The following is a 15,379-nucleotide window of genomic DNA, read 5'->3' as shown; positions in this document are numbered from 1 at the left end:
AACAAAAAGCAATTCGTAGTCTCAACTTTAATAATTTGTTCTCTGCAATTACTAATTAGGGATTTAATGTTCTCGATGTAACAGCTGGTGTGCACACATTACTAATTTATAAATATCACATGTTTCTCTGTCATGTTCAGATCGAAATTGTGACTTAAATTATTTTTGCTTTCAGTTAATTTTCTTACTCTTCCATGGTTTCCCTTTGTATGTCACAATTCACATGATGATATATGTTGCTTTTGATGATCTCTTTCTTGTATTTTAAGTCTTTGTGTGTTTTGATGTTTCTTTATTATCGTAACATGAGTGATATCCAGATTTCTTAACAGTTTTAGGGTTTGGACAAAATACTACAAAAATCAATGTAACAAGCAAAACAGTGAAAATAAATTGTCACATAAAAGCACAGAAATAAGGATCAACTCAGCAGACAGAGAAGAAGAGCAGCTGATTAAAAACCCTGTAACTCTACTGTGAAGTTTGTTCAGTGTGAAGTGGATTCATTTGATGAGTGACATCATTTCAAAGTGGTGTATGATAATGATGTCAATATAAACAACATGACTCATTTGTCTGTACTGACAGCACTGTTTTTGTGGTATTTCAGCGCACTAAAGTGAGATTAAGCTGAAGGACTGAAGGTTGCAGTAAATGGAAGAAGCAAGAAACTCAACACTGTTCCCTCACTGACCAGTTAAAGTCGTGGCATATTGATAATGAAACATTATTTGGATATTAGGCATTTTCTCTGCCTGCCCTGCCTTTTTCTTATTCAGTCCTGTCTGGATAATGTGATTATGTATTGGTGGATAAGTGCTGTGCATAATTATTAAGATATGTTGTTTTGCTCTATATCTTAGATTATTTTAACATCTGGCGATGAAAATTAGCTTTTTATGTTGAGTCATTAAAGCCTTTTTTTCTTCCTGTTGATTAGTGAGCATCATATAAACTACTGAAATAAACTTAAAACTAATAGAAGCAAGAATGGAGGATTTGTTTTACAGCCTAATCACTGAAAATAAGGAAAAAAAAGAAGAAGAAGAAGAAGAGAAGACGCTAAATTGATGGTGTGCAATTTTAGGACAGCTGATGTCTCATTTGTTCTCATGTAGAGTTTGAATAGTGTGATAATTAGGCTACTTGTCTACAAACTGAATGACAGTTGAAAAAGAGCTGCTAATTATCAGTGACAGCAGACGGCTGCATGTGATTTGATGATTTGCACCACAATTATTTGAGTGCATATCCACTCAGTTAAATATCATCACATTCAGCACTGTGATACTGTGTGACTTCACCCGTAAAAGAGTGGTTTATTTTCTGCCATCAACACTTTTATTAATGAAGACATAATTCAACAGGATTTTCAGCAAAACTGTTGATGAGAAGTCGACAGATTGAAATTGGATTTTAAAGGGTAACCAACTTGATTCATCTTCCCACCGTTCCAACAATCACTAACTCTGGTTTGGTTGAAATAAACCTCTGAGTTAGGTGTGAAAATATCAAGAGAGGAGCGAGAGGGAGAGAGAAGCAGCAGGGAAAAACGACATGTAGAGCCAGAATATTTCTCAAAAACAGTCAAATTATGTAAAATGTGTTCATATTTCATGCAGGAACAGAGAAGCATATGAGTAGTAATATATTAGATGTTAAATTAATTAATTTTTTTTATTCAAGACAAGTGAAAAATGGGAAATGAGCAAAAAGAAAAAACACTAAATTTATGCAAAAATCTACAGGACATTAAAGTTTTTTCAAGTTTCAGAAAGGACAACAGATCACAACCAGATATAACATGAAGTCGGTGATTTCCACTGAAGAATATTAACTAAAGGGCAACTATAACTACAAGATAACTCATACAGTAAAATGAATTATATTGCATATGGCTGCAGGACATTCTGAATATGAGTAAACAATCAACAATGATTTTATGAACCGTATCGTGGACAAAATATGAAGTTCAGCTGTGTCGTGTTAATATTCCACTAATAAAACTCTTATAAGGAACTGGAATTTCCAACAAGGAAGCTTGCATTAATTAAAGTGCTCATGCTCTTTGGCTGCACCCGATACCTGGGCTGTAATTACATGAATACACGGGAAACAAAATCTAAATGGCAGTTGTATATGTAATATATAAGCCTATTTTGATAGGAAGTCTTTTGGCCGGGTAAAGCCACCATCTCAGATTTTTCCTCTCCACAGCTGGAGAGACTTGTCTCATTAAGAGCTGACATATACAGGTAACGCTCAGGAGCTCAGTCTTGATGCATTTTGTCTAGCGTGGCGTGGAAGCAGACTAGTCTCCTGGAATTTTTGTTTTAAAGCTGACAAATATTATTTCCCTGTCTTTAGTGCTGTTTATTCATCTAGTTTTTTTTTTTCTGTGAGTTGCAGAGTTTTGGAGATATCAGCTGCAGAGATGTCTGCCTTCTCTCCAATATAACGGGACTAAATTTGGCTCAGCTTCTGGTGTCAAAACCGACGTCCTGTTCCAGAAATCATGACCCAGTTACTCAAAATAATGCACAGTCTTGTGGCAGCTTCATGCAGGAACTTCTTTCTTTCTGCTGTAGAATATACAACCACTTTACAATATACCCAAACTACTTTCTTTCCTACTAGAAAGAAGGTCTGTAGATTATCTTGAGTAACTGGGTCGTAATTTTTGGAAAGAGAAACTGGTTCTGAATTTTTCAAATGTATTTTTTTTCGTACTTTGAACGCCACAAGCCAAGTGTCATTTAGTCCCATTATACTGGAGAGAAGGCAGACATCTCTACAGTCAGTGTCTGAAACTCTGCAACTCACCAAATAAAATATAAACAGCAAGACAAGCAAGAGGAGAAATATCTATTTTTGATTTTGGGGTGAACTGCCCCTTTAACTGCAAACACTTTTAAAGAAATTTTTTTTGATCAATTTTAACTCTTTATTAGAGGCATTTTAAGCAACCTGCTCCCCAGGCCCTGTCTTATTGTGGAATAACAAGTGGCTTTAGGTGATTTTAACACTTAACACACTTTTCCTCTGGAATGCAGCAGTCCACCTGATTTTATTGTTGTTCTGAAGATCGATTTTTACATGTGGAATATTTTATTTTGGGTTATTCCTCTATATGATAATATAATACATATATATGTCTGTGTGTGTGTGTGTGTGTGTGTGTGTGTGTGTGTGTGTGTGTGTGTGTGTGTGTGTGTGTGTGTGTGTGTGCGCGCGCGCGCGTGTGTGCATTTATATATATATATGGCCCTATATGTGCCCCTCTCCCCTTCACTGCATGTGGTGGTGTGATGTGGTACTTTTTTCTAACTTGGTTGCTAATGTGTGGTTTGCTGTGTCAGGGTGATGGTGCGTGTGTGTGTGTGTGTGTTTGTGTGTGTGGTGATGGGCAGGCTTCCCAGTAGCACTCAGGTAACCCCCCCCCCCCCCAATATGTCTGGTCGAGAATTTGAGGTATCTTCTTTTGCATTAACAGCTTTTTTTAAATCATTTTCCCCCTAGCATCTGTGGCAAGTTGGCATTGACATTTCACTCTTAGTGTGTTTTTTCCTGTTTTTTTTAAATAAATTCCCCATCCAAAGTCAAAAGCCACATATCTGCATTATTTGTTACCATGTGGGGAAGCCATGTCAGCTTTTACTCAGTTTTCCTGCGAATTCAACACCAGGTGGCGTTGTCCTGCATGAGGCCCACTACAGCCTCATTTCTTTGCCTCAGTTACACCATGACAGCAGCTGGTGTAACTTGTTTTTGGCACATACGCGAACAAAACAGGCACTTGATCTCATTTTAGACTTTTAGTTAAGTGCTGAATGCACACGTGCGGTAAAGTCTGAAGGCTTGTTACACAACAGAGGGACATCTTCAGCAGAAGCGTCAAACCGTGCAGGGAATCCCCCTCATGAAACTTCTTGGGGAATCCCATCATCTGATGGGATTTCAGGCTCTACCACAGAATAGGTGTGGCCGAGAATAATGAAAACAATCAAACCTTTATTGTTATAGATTTCCTAGGAAGTGATGCGGTTTGTGAATAATACATTTAGTGACTTAAAATGTGGATAAAACATGAAATCCAAATTTTTATTATTTTAAAATGCAAGCAGTCATTACCTTAAGAACTATTTAAAATTTTTTGACATACTTCTATTTTAATTGAATATTTAAAGCTTTTATTTACACTGATTTGTAGCCATAGTTATGCTACTGATTTTTTTTGCAGATTATAGCAACATTGCAAATGTTACTTTTTGTTAGTGTTTGTGTCTGTTCAGAACATGATGGTTGATGTTGGTTATTGTAATTTCTGTACTTATTTACAATCTTAACTGTTAGTGAGGCGGCTGTTGTGTTTCCTGAGGCCAGCTGTATTTTGTACATATTTGATAGCTTGTCCGTCACGCTGAATGTTTTTAAGAGGATGACGTCGCTGAAAGCTGCTTCCTGCCTCTGATTCTGTGCTGCTTGTAACAAAAAGTGTTTTTACTTTATTCTCCAAAAACCATCTGGCAACCCCTCAGAATTATCTTGTGACCCCTGGGGGCCTGACCCCCAGGTTGAGAACCACTGATCTAAGGGACGTACATGAGCGGGTCCCTGGTATATGCTCTATCTTGTAAGGGGTCCTTGGCTGAATTAAACTGGCTGACACCAAATAATGTACTTTGAATTAGCTCCACCACAACCAGCTGCCAAAGCTGCTCATATGTATGCATCAATAATAATGATAGTCTACAATATTATAATATAGTAATCAGGCTTGGGAATAATGGATATCATGAAACAGGATTATGTAATTATGATACAAATAAAAGGTAACTGTATTCCATTACAGTTGCAGAAATAAGACATAAGATTTTTTACATTTAGTTAAATGGGGATTATTTTGCAGGATTACGATTTTAAAACACATTTTAACATAAAAAACAAAAACAAAAAACAATACCACGTGCAGTACCCACACACTTCACAAGTCTGACAACACCATTCTGGTTTCAGTGAAACAGTGAAATAAATAGCCAGTAAGAAATTTACAATTGATTAATACAATGTTATCTACACAGAGCATCCTCTAATGTTAGCTATACAGAACCACTGCTAACATTAGCTACACAGACCAACCACTGCCGTTAGCTACACAGACTAACTGCTAACATTAGCTACACAGTATAACCACTAATGTTAGCTACGCAGATCAACTGCTACTGTTAGCTACACAGACTAACTGCTAACATTAGCTACACAGTATAAGCACTAATGTTAGCTACACAGATCAACTGCTAATGTTAGCTATGAAGACTGACCACCAATGCTAGCTACACAGACCAACCACTAACAGTAGCTACACAGTGTAACCAGTGATGTTAGCTACACAGACCAGCACTAATGTTAGCTACACAGACCAGCCACTAATGTTAGCTACACAGACCATCTGTTAACGTTAGCTACACAAGCCAATCACTAATGTTAACCTGCACAGACCAAATGCTAACAGTAGCTACACAATATAACCACTAATGTGAGCTACACAGACCAACCACTAACAATAGCTAAATAGACCAACCACTAATGTAAACTACACAATATAAGCACTAATGTTAGCCACACAGACCAACCACTAACAGTAGCTACACAGCGTAACCACTGATGTTAGCTACACAGACCAGCCACTAATGTTAGCTATACAATATAGCCACTAATGTTTGCTACACAGATGAACCACTAGCATTAGCTTAATAGGACGAATGCTAACATTAGCTAAACAGAACAAACACTAACATTAGCTAGACAGACTAGAAATAGCTGGACAAACAATTAATAATCCTACAACAAACAAAACATTATTATTCCAAACTATTTCTCCGTTTGGTAAAAAGTAATTACACTACTTTAATTAGGTTACTGATTACATTTTTTTTTAACAGATAATCAGTTGTATCAGAATAAATTTTTATTTATTTATAAGTAAACCAGGTGCCACTCCTCTAAATAATTATTTTATTTTTGATACTTGCTGGCAATGTTTCTTATACATGTTAAGTATCCTGAACACTTGCAATGAATTATTGATACTTGAGTAAAAGATGCGACTTCTTCCTCCACTCGTCTTTAGTTTTCATGTAGTGGGCGGCTCTGGTGTTGACATATGAGGAGAATCGCATTACTTCTGTTACCAGTTGTGACAAGTATGATACAATACGGTACAGACATGGATTTACAGGAAATGGTCAGGTGGAAGAAATCACACGAGGTTTTTAAAAAAAAAAAAAAAAAAAAATATCCCCGCGCAGCTCAGACTGCGAAGCAGGAAAAACCCTCCCCTCTGATAGAAGAGAGCAGAGCTGCCAGGAGCGACGACAGACAGACGTCTGTGTCGAGGCGGAGAGAAAACAACATGCTGCTCCGATCAACAAAACAAAAGTTCACCAACATGCGTGTATTGTGGCAGCCGATTGTGTGGGCATTAATGGTGGTGAGTAAGATGATTTTTTTTTATATAAAGACGTTTGATTTTAACTGGTGATGACTGAAAGCAGCTCCGGTTACATTGTTGCATTTACACCTTTTGATCTACTTGTGTTCATATAAGATATAATCTAGCCTTAATTTTGTTTATTCTATACGTCTTTCACCCAGAAGTAAAGTTTAATCTGATACTCTGGTGTTATTCGTTCATGGTATTTGCAGAGTCACACCCGATCGCGCACGTCGCTTAAAAGTTACTTTCACTTTCGTTTGCGCAGTTGCAGTGAGGTTGGTTAAGAAAGCACGACTTTTTGTATGAATCCTGATACGCAAAATAAAGATATGAATAGCAAAACAAAAAAAAATATGTGAAAGAAATAACGAATGCACCTGGCCGTCTGAGTTTCATAGTTACTAACGTGTTGGATGTTTGGGACTTTCCGTCACGCCCCTCTCAGTCTCCTCTGAGGAAGTGAAGCAACTGTCATGAAACCATTACTGCAGCGAATGAAAGGCCTCACTACCCATTTTAATGTACTGTTTAACACAATCTGACAGACTCTGGATTGTCTGTGCGAGTTACTGATCACGATATAAACAGGGTTTGGAGGATTGTTTTTAAAAATATATTCCTGCACACTTACTAATTAGCTGTTAAAAATGCGGTTAGTAACCCAATCCAAGTATCTGAATATGAAAATAGTCATTACCTTCCACTGCTTTTGGATTACCTCATTACAAAGTGTGGTGAAACTGTTTAGCCTAATACTGTATATTTTGTTAGGTTTATTAATAGTTTGTCCAGGTAGTCCTTCCTTTGTTTTGTGTGAATGCACATTTGATTAATAAAGGTAATTGTGCACATTTAAATGTATTTTGTTGAGTAATATTATGCTATTCATTCTTCACACTCAATTTAAAAAAAATGTATTCACACAGTCACCATCCTGGTCACTAGCTTCCCCACCCACAGTTCCAAAATATTTTTAACTTTTAGTAGTGGTAGTATTGACAGGTTAGCTAGCTAACTGGATTAATGTGTAGCTAATGTTAGCCAGTGTTCTGTGTTAGCTAATGCTATGATCTGTGTTGTTAACATTAGAGGCTGGTCTGTGTAGCTAATGTTAGCAGCTTGTCTGTGTAGGTAACATTAGCAATTGGTATGAATAGCTAACTTGGCTTCACTGTGTACCTAATATTAGAGGTTGGTCTGTGTCACAGACATAAGCAGTGGTTGGTCTATTAGCAGTTGGTGTATGTGGCTAATGTTATGCTAATGTCTTTGGGTCAAAAAAGAGCAGGAAACCATCACCAGAGAGGATAAATCTACCTTTTCGTTCTGCAGGTCATGACTGCAGCTCAGCCCCAGTGTGATCCACTCACACAGTATGAGATGGATGGAGATTGCTGCAAAATGTGTGGTCCAGGTATGTGAACGCATTTCCTCTGAAGGAATTACAAACTGCTCTGTCTGTCTGGGAACATGTTATTTCTATCATCACCTCTCGGACGTTGGATCGCAGTCACACAGACACTCACCATCTGTGAAAAAAGCAGAGACAGGTCTCATAAAAGACAGTCACTTTGCAGGGCAGTTTTTTCTTAAACAGCATCAATACTGTTTCTAGAAGCATTTATTTTTACTTTCACTTAGTTCCCTTCTTACTTTCATCTGATTCTCTTTCACTTTCCCTTTCTGAAGGTCAGTTCAGGCCAGCAGTGAAGAGTATTAGAGCCAGGCAGGGAGAAAAAAAAGAAGACTTTTCATTGTCTTCCCGCCCTCATGCCCATTCAAGGTCAGGTTTTGTTTTTTAGTCCACAAAACACTGCTGGAGTTTCACAGAAAATTGGTCTTTGCAGAATTTTCAAAACTATTGAATGGTGATCAATTTTTTAAAGCAAAAAAAAAAAAATTGTTGGCCACCATTCACTTATATTGTTCTTGATATTCTGCAACGCTGTTTTCCTGTGAAACTGTGGACTATAAAACTAAACCCAGCCTTCAGTCAGCATGAGAGTGAGTAGATAACGACTGAATTTTCATTTTTGGGTCAACTATGTCTTTAAAGATACTACAAGGAGTAACTGGCTATGAACTAGTCTCAGTTTGTTAATGATGCCTCTACAGGTATAGGTACATAGGTTAACAAAACTATTTGCAAGAAGCAGGGTTGGGCAATACCACAAAATTTGGTTGCGATCCAGCACCAAGTAATTCAGGGCCAGAATCGCTGATATTTATGTACTTTCATGTAGGGGACAGCAGTGCGTCATCATTTATGAGGTAAATGCTTCATCGATAGGCTTAATAATGTCACAGTTACAATAAAAGGTTATTATATTCAGCCATTTTCCTATTTCAGCTTTGAGGTATATTAATTTTTCAATACCGTTAAGGTAATTTAGATAAGTTTCAGTGGGCTGAATATAGCATTTAAATTTTCTGAATATATATTTAACTGGTCTACTAAAGTAACAGCTATTGATGAGCAGTTACAGTTTGAAAATTAAACATTAAGTAATGCCAAAGATCTGAATTTAATAAATTATTCATTTAAGTACTGTATACCTGCATATTCCTGTCTGAGTCTCACTGGAAAGACTGTGCCAGTTAACTCCATCTCTGTGGTGAGGATCTTGATGCTGTGGCGCTTCCCTCCTCCTCTTCCCTTCTTATCTGTTGCAGCTCCAAGTTCTTTCTCCTGGTGTTTTGTTAGGTGTTTAAACTGATTTGTAGCAAACAAGCATCCTGCGACACGCATTTTCATCCGGAGTGGTGATCTAGCTCCAAACAGAGCTCCTCTTTCGTTCAGGAATCATTATGTGTCAGATTAAACTAGTCAAGCTAGTTGATGATGAAATACAAACAGTACAACGTAGAAGAGAGAAACTGAGACTGATCTCTTCTTTGGTATCAATTGTACTGACACCAGAATTGATCTTAAAAACGAGACGTAGTGTCAGTATTTTGGGAATCGATCCACCCACCCCTAGCGAGAAGGCCAGTTATTTCATTGCAGTTGTTCTTAATGGCTGCCACCAGGTTGACTCTCCCTGAAATCAGATCTTTCTAGGCAGAAAATCCAGGACCTGGTATATGTGAGCACTGCTGCTCAGCTCTGTGAGCAGTTTTCTTGGTCAGTCTAACACGCACTGAGGAATTTATTCTTTCAAATGACAGCATTTACCTTCAACCGCGATAAGATATCCACATAAAACGTGGCAAATTTTCCCTTTAAACTGTAGGTCGCTGTTACTGTTATACTGCACATTACTGCATTTTTTGATGGAGCAACTCTCTGTTTTACAGGGTCCAGCATGTCGTCCCTCAGCACTTGTCGGGATCCTCAGTGCCAAGACTGTGGAGAGGACGACTACCAGGATAAATACACAAAACAACCCAAGTGTGAACGTCAGCCATACTGTGACTCAAGTAAGACCTTGTGACCAGTTAAACAAAACTGTTCCTGTGCCGAAAGACTTTTATCTGATGGACCATCCATTTCTCTTTCAGATCTAAACTTTGAGACTCCTGTCCATGACAAAAAGAAAAGGACCATCTGCACGTGCAAAGTGGGGTTTCACTGCTCCACTGAACAGTGTATAACCTGTAATCCGCACAGTCCTTGTAAACCAGGATATGGGGCTAAATCCAAAGGTATGACACATCTTTTTGATACAGTTTTATTACAATGAATATAAAGAATGATCAGCTTTATTTGGACAATGTACTCAATCTTTCTGGCTATCACATTTGTCTTTTAGGTGATCGTTTGCGTGACACAGTGTGTGAGAAATGCCCTAACGGCACATTTTCCAGTGAGACCTCGTTGGACGGTGTCTGCCAGAAGTGGACAGAGTAAGTAAAGGAACTTCAATACATTTAAATATGAACTGAGGTCGCAGCACGCAAAAAACATCAGAGTGGTATCGGTCCTCTTAGCTAGTTCTTGGCAAGAAAGCACATTTCCCTAAATGTCAAAAAATTCCTTTAATTCACAGCTCAAACTTTGTTTAGGTTGTAAGCCTGTACTTTAATTAATATTTGAATTTAGTAAAGGCGTCAGTATGCTTGAAAAGAACTACTTCATGATGGTGGTGATGGTTATAGTCTGTAACAAAATGCTGGTGGTCATAGAGGACCGAAACAAAACGACAAACAGTGATAACTGTGCACACTTTCAGATAATCTTTCTTCAAATGTATTCATAGTCATACATTTAATTTATTCACACTAAAATGTGTCGAGGTAGTTGTGTTGAAAATGAAAAACTTTAAAACTTTAAGGATCTTGCATTGGACTGAACACATTTACATTCAGTCTCATCTCCAGACAAAATACAGGGTTCCCGCAGTTATGAAGTTCCTGGAGCTGAATGTTATACGGAATTAGAAAAACTTAAATATCACCAGTATCACGTGATACACCATGCCGTACTGTATCCAGCTAGTTTGCGGCAGGAATGTCTAATGAGCCGATAACGTTAGCAAGTGCTGGCAGTTTTCTTATCTGCAGAAATGCCTGAGAAGAGTGTGTTTAATATGCAACTGAATTTGAGTGACAGACATAATACATGAGTCAACTGAGAGGCAGACCTTCGCTGTGCTGGATGGAAGCTCTGCACCAAATTATTTGACGTTGGTAACATGAGGGAGGCGGCTCTGATTTGCCAGGTTAAAGGGAAAAAGCATCAAGACCACTGCCATTGGCACGCCAGATAACGTTACCATGGCTACCTGCGTGCAAAGTATCGGCACAGCTGCAAGACAACTTCAGCCAGCAGGACATGGTGTAGCAGATGCAAAATATGCCCATAGAAATAGAGTAAAATATGAAGAAGTTATGGGAAAGTTTCGAAAAATGTATTGGTAAAAAATTAGGGCTGCGCAATTAATCGTAATATTATAAAAATGGCAATATGACCCAGTGCAGTATCCAAATTCAGAGCCGGAACAAAATCGCAAAAATGTGTGACAAAACTGTTGTTCTTCAGATGAAAGAAAATATGTTTGTGTGGTACAGACCCCAACAAATATCACATCATCATGATTTTTATAGTTTAAATCAAAATCATCACACAAAAATTATCATTCCCTCTAATTTTATCACATATCACAATCACAATTTCAGCTAAAAAAAAATGCAACATGGCTTTTTCTTATGATATCAGTAAAAATGTGTGGTAATTCTGGAAATAGCAACTAACTTTTTCAGCTTTTCATGCAGTGTCTGCGAAGTGTCATGCGAAAATCCAAATTACACTAGAGAAAAAACTGAATAAGTGAAGGGAGAAACATAACAAATGCATCCATCTAGCAAATGACGGGTCACTTAATGGTTTGATGAGTATGAAAATAATGTGACTCATGTTGAGGCTTTCACAGTCACAGATATCAACTGAACTGAACACGTGTCATGTCAGCGATGGTGCTCTCCAAAACTGCTGCCTTCTTCATGAACATTTCAGGACAAATGATCACCTAAATCTGCATCTTTCAAACACATTGATATTATACGTTAACACTGTGAAATTCTTTGCAGATGTGGACACGGACAACGTATCGAACGAAGCGGAACGGACACATCCGACAACATCTGTGGTAAGCAGTGTGTAGGCAGATAAATTGTAAAAGCTTCTCAGTTTTAGTGCTCCTGCCACCTGCAGCCGTGCGGTTAGTCGTGTTGCTCAAAACGAAACTGTGGAGGCGATCTGTGTTGGTTTGTGGTTTTGAGTGTGGGATTAACAGCTTTCACCTCCACACTGTTTACAGTACATTTGTGCATAGACTCCATTGTGTTTTCATGGCTAAAAAAGCCCACTTTTTAAGAGTTAAAAAGTAAGCATGGACTTCCTGAAAACTTTTCTTCACACCTTGTCATTTGTGCTTCCTGTGCTAAAATGCAAATATCTGGCAGCTACTTTTTTTCTCCACATTTCACCCTGTAAACACATTTCCTGTTGTTTAGTTCTGTATTATTCTTATTTTGGTTTGCTTAATTATCCAGCATTACAGGAGGTGATACATTATTGATGTGTATTGGGATCTGTGCTTAATGCTTGTATTTCTTTTTCTGACCCTGCAGTGGGAACCCCACGGACACACGTGGTTGTGCTCGCTGTTGTGATTCCTTTGATTGTTGTTGGACTTCTGGTCGCGTTTGTGATATGGCAATGCAGAGGTATGCTGTGCTTTAAGTGCTCCCTCTCATAACAAGTTCAGTGAGCTAAAGGGACAGTTCACCCCCAAATCAAAAATACTTTTTAGCGCTATTTATCCATCTAGATAGTTTTGGTGTGAGATGCAGATGTTTGGGTTTATTGGCCATACAGATGTCTGCCTTCTCTCCGATACAGTGGGACTAGATGGCGCTTGGTTTGTGGTGCTCAATCTTTTTTTTTTATTTTGAGGTGAACTGTTCCTTTAAAGTTCCAGTAATCTGTTTAATGTGCTCATGATCTGTATCTTCTCTCTTTCTCTGTGTTAGGTGATCAGCACGATGCAAGAGGACAGGTAAAGGTAAAATTGATTTATTTTTTTTTTCTTTGTTTACTGTCACATTAGTCTCCCATGCAGAATATAAAACTGTAAACAACACAAATAAATGCTCTTAATATTGGAAATCAATTTGCAGTTGATTATTGCCAGTAGCTGACATGTGGTCCTTAAAATGTTACATTCCAACAAAGTTTAAATTTCCCACAACAGGGTCATTGGTATTTTGGGAAAGGCGCTTATTTGTCGTTTTGCTGAGAACTAGATGAGAATATTAACACAATTTTTAAACCTGAACACTTAATATGTAGCTACAGTCAAGAAAGCAGCCGGAGCACTGCTGGCCTTGTTCAGGCTGCCATCTAAAATCATTCTTTTTTGGCATATCCAGATTTTTCCAGATTGATTTTTAGAAATTTTGGCCAGCAAAAAAATGACACATGAAATGTGATTTTTGCAAACTGGATTCAAGCCACATTTGGAGGTGGTGTGAAATACGATTGCAATCAGATTTTGAAAGATCCGTCTCAGTTCGGAGGCTGTGGACACTAAAATAGGAATATTGGAGCCACATGCCCTCTGAATTTTCTGATGCTAAAACTGTGTTTTCCAGACAAACAAATCAGGAGAAAATTAACTTTATTTGAGAACTGTCTCAGTCTTAGCAACACAATCTCATGAGGTCTGGCTACACAGATGTGCTCTGTAACAATATTAAACATATTAAAGCTACAATATGTAATATTCCTCCATTAAAATATCTTTAACAGTTGTTGATTAGCGTAGCTTAGCATAGAGCCTGGAAACAGGGAGAAACAGCTCAAAATCTGCCCCTAAAAGCTCAATTATATACATGTTATATGTCATATATTTAATCCATTCAAAAACAAGCTGTTTTGTTTACATTTTTACATATCCAGGCTGTTTCCCTCTGTTTCCAGTCTTGATGCTGAGCTAAGCTAACTGCCTCAATGTTCATCTCTCAACAAGAAAGCTACAAAGCATATTTCCCAAAATGTCAAAGTGGTCTTTCAAAATACATTTAATTTATAGTCTCTGGGGTCTCCAGCATATATTCTGCCACATTTACAAGACATATAGAGGTTTGAAGGTGTAAACATTGAAGTACTCAAACAACAACAGCAGTTAAAAAATGCTAGGATAGAGACAAAATACTAAAAACTATCAGAATACTAGAAAAGTACTTAGAATATAAATATATACAAGTTAAGCATGGGATCAGGGGATACAATAAGAAATATTCTTATTCGATATTTTTATTACTTCTATTTTTTAACATTATTTTCTTCTTGCAGTCTTGTGTTGAATCGTGTATGGGAGGGAGTCACGAGCCACTGCGAGGCGACACACTGATAACAACCCCAACTGATGCCCCGCAAAATGTCGATGAAGAGTCCTCATGTCCACACGAGATGCAGTCCTCGCAAGAAGATGGTTTTATAAGGACGCCGGAGGAAATCGAGGACCCGACTGATGTAGGCTCGACTGATAGAGGAAACTTTGTGACGCAAGAGACTGGGAAGACAGCAGTCCTGTCCCGACAGGAGTCGCAACCGCACACTTATGGAGACTAAAAAAAGACGGCTGTCACTAAGGTCCTCATCATTGATCTGTGAATGTAACCTCTTGTATTTTGTTGCAGCAAGTTCTGCATGTACATAATTTTCCGCCTAAAATGTATATAGTTTCCTTATAAGGTATTTATCAGTAGTCAGTGTATTACCTTCAGAAGATGGCGGTCAGCACGCCGCCAGTTTGGAGCACCAGCATGGAACCTAAGCAATGTACTGCTGTGGACAGGGTCGGCAACAAAGTGTATTTTAGCTACTTAAAAAAGGTCCAACTCCAAAAAATCTATATCAGTTTAAGTGTATGCCTTATTTAGAATATTTTTGATGCTCTAACCTGCTGTCAGACAACATTTTCTGATGGGAGATTGCAGTTATATCGGTCAGATATCGCTCGCTCTCTCACTCAACCAGACTCCATTGGTAAAATCAGTAGTTTTAACGGCAGAGTTTCTGGTCTATTGCTGCCTTGTTGTGTTAGTCTGTTTGAATTATCGTGTGACTTTGGTGAATCCGAACTAACCTTTTTAAACACCTAAGTCACACAATACCAAAAACAAACTACCTGATTGAGACAGAAGTAGACCAGCGACTTTTGTACTGCGAGGTAAAAATACTGATTTCGCCAGTGGAGTTTGGTTGCTTTAGAGAGTGATATTTGGCTTAGACAACAGCGTTTTCCCCTTGTCTGATGTCAAGATGAACTTGTAAAGTGAAGTTATATTAATTTTTGTAGGAGGGACTTTTGTAGGAGGCTAAAATACTTCTTGATACTGAATCTGACCACAGCAGGGTCAATGCTTAGCTTCCTA

General features: G+C 38.1%; 1 protein-coding gene across 2 annotated transcripts; it reads left to right on the top strand.

Moving 5' to 3' along the window:
• The first annotated feature begins 6,333 nt into the window (after positions 1-6,333).
• On the top strand, positions 6,334-14,741 carry cd40 (CD40 molecule, TNF receptor superfamily member 5). 2 transcript variants are annotated; one of them, XM_084720363.1, is made up of 9 exons: positions 6,334-6,490; positions 7,829-7,910; positions 9,794-9,916; positions 9,998-10,141; positions 10,249-10,342; positions 12,026-12,084; positions 12,569-12,664; positions 12,971-12,996; positions 14,295-14,741. In XM_084720363.1, exons 1-9 carry the CDS (start codon positions 6,413-6,415, stop codon positions 14,571-14,573), a joined length of 981 nt encoding a protein of 326 aa, XP_084576489.1. In that variant the 5' UTR covers positions 6,334-6,412; the 3' UTR covers positions 14,574-14,741. The 2 variants fall into 2 exon arrangements, with proteins under 2 accessions (XP_084576489.1, XP_084576488.1); XM_084720362.1 differs by having other exon boundaries at positions 12,971-13,002.
• Positions 14,742-15,379: the final 638 nt, after the last annotated feature.

This window comes from Lutjanus erythropterus, chromosome 6, assembly GCF_056507025.1.
Source record: "Lutjanus erythropterus isolate fLutEry1 chromosome 6, fLutEry1.hap2, whole genome shotgun sequence".
Taxonomy (NCBI): Eukaryota; Metazoa; Chordata; class Actinopteri; order Lutjaniformes; family Lutjanidae; genus Lutjanus; species Lutjanus erythropterus.
The sequence above is the reverse complement of the archived record's forward strand: the minus strand, read 5'-3'. Positions and strand labels throughout refer to the sequence as shown.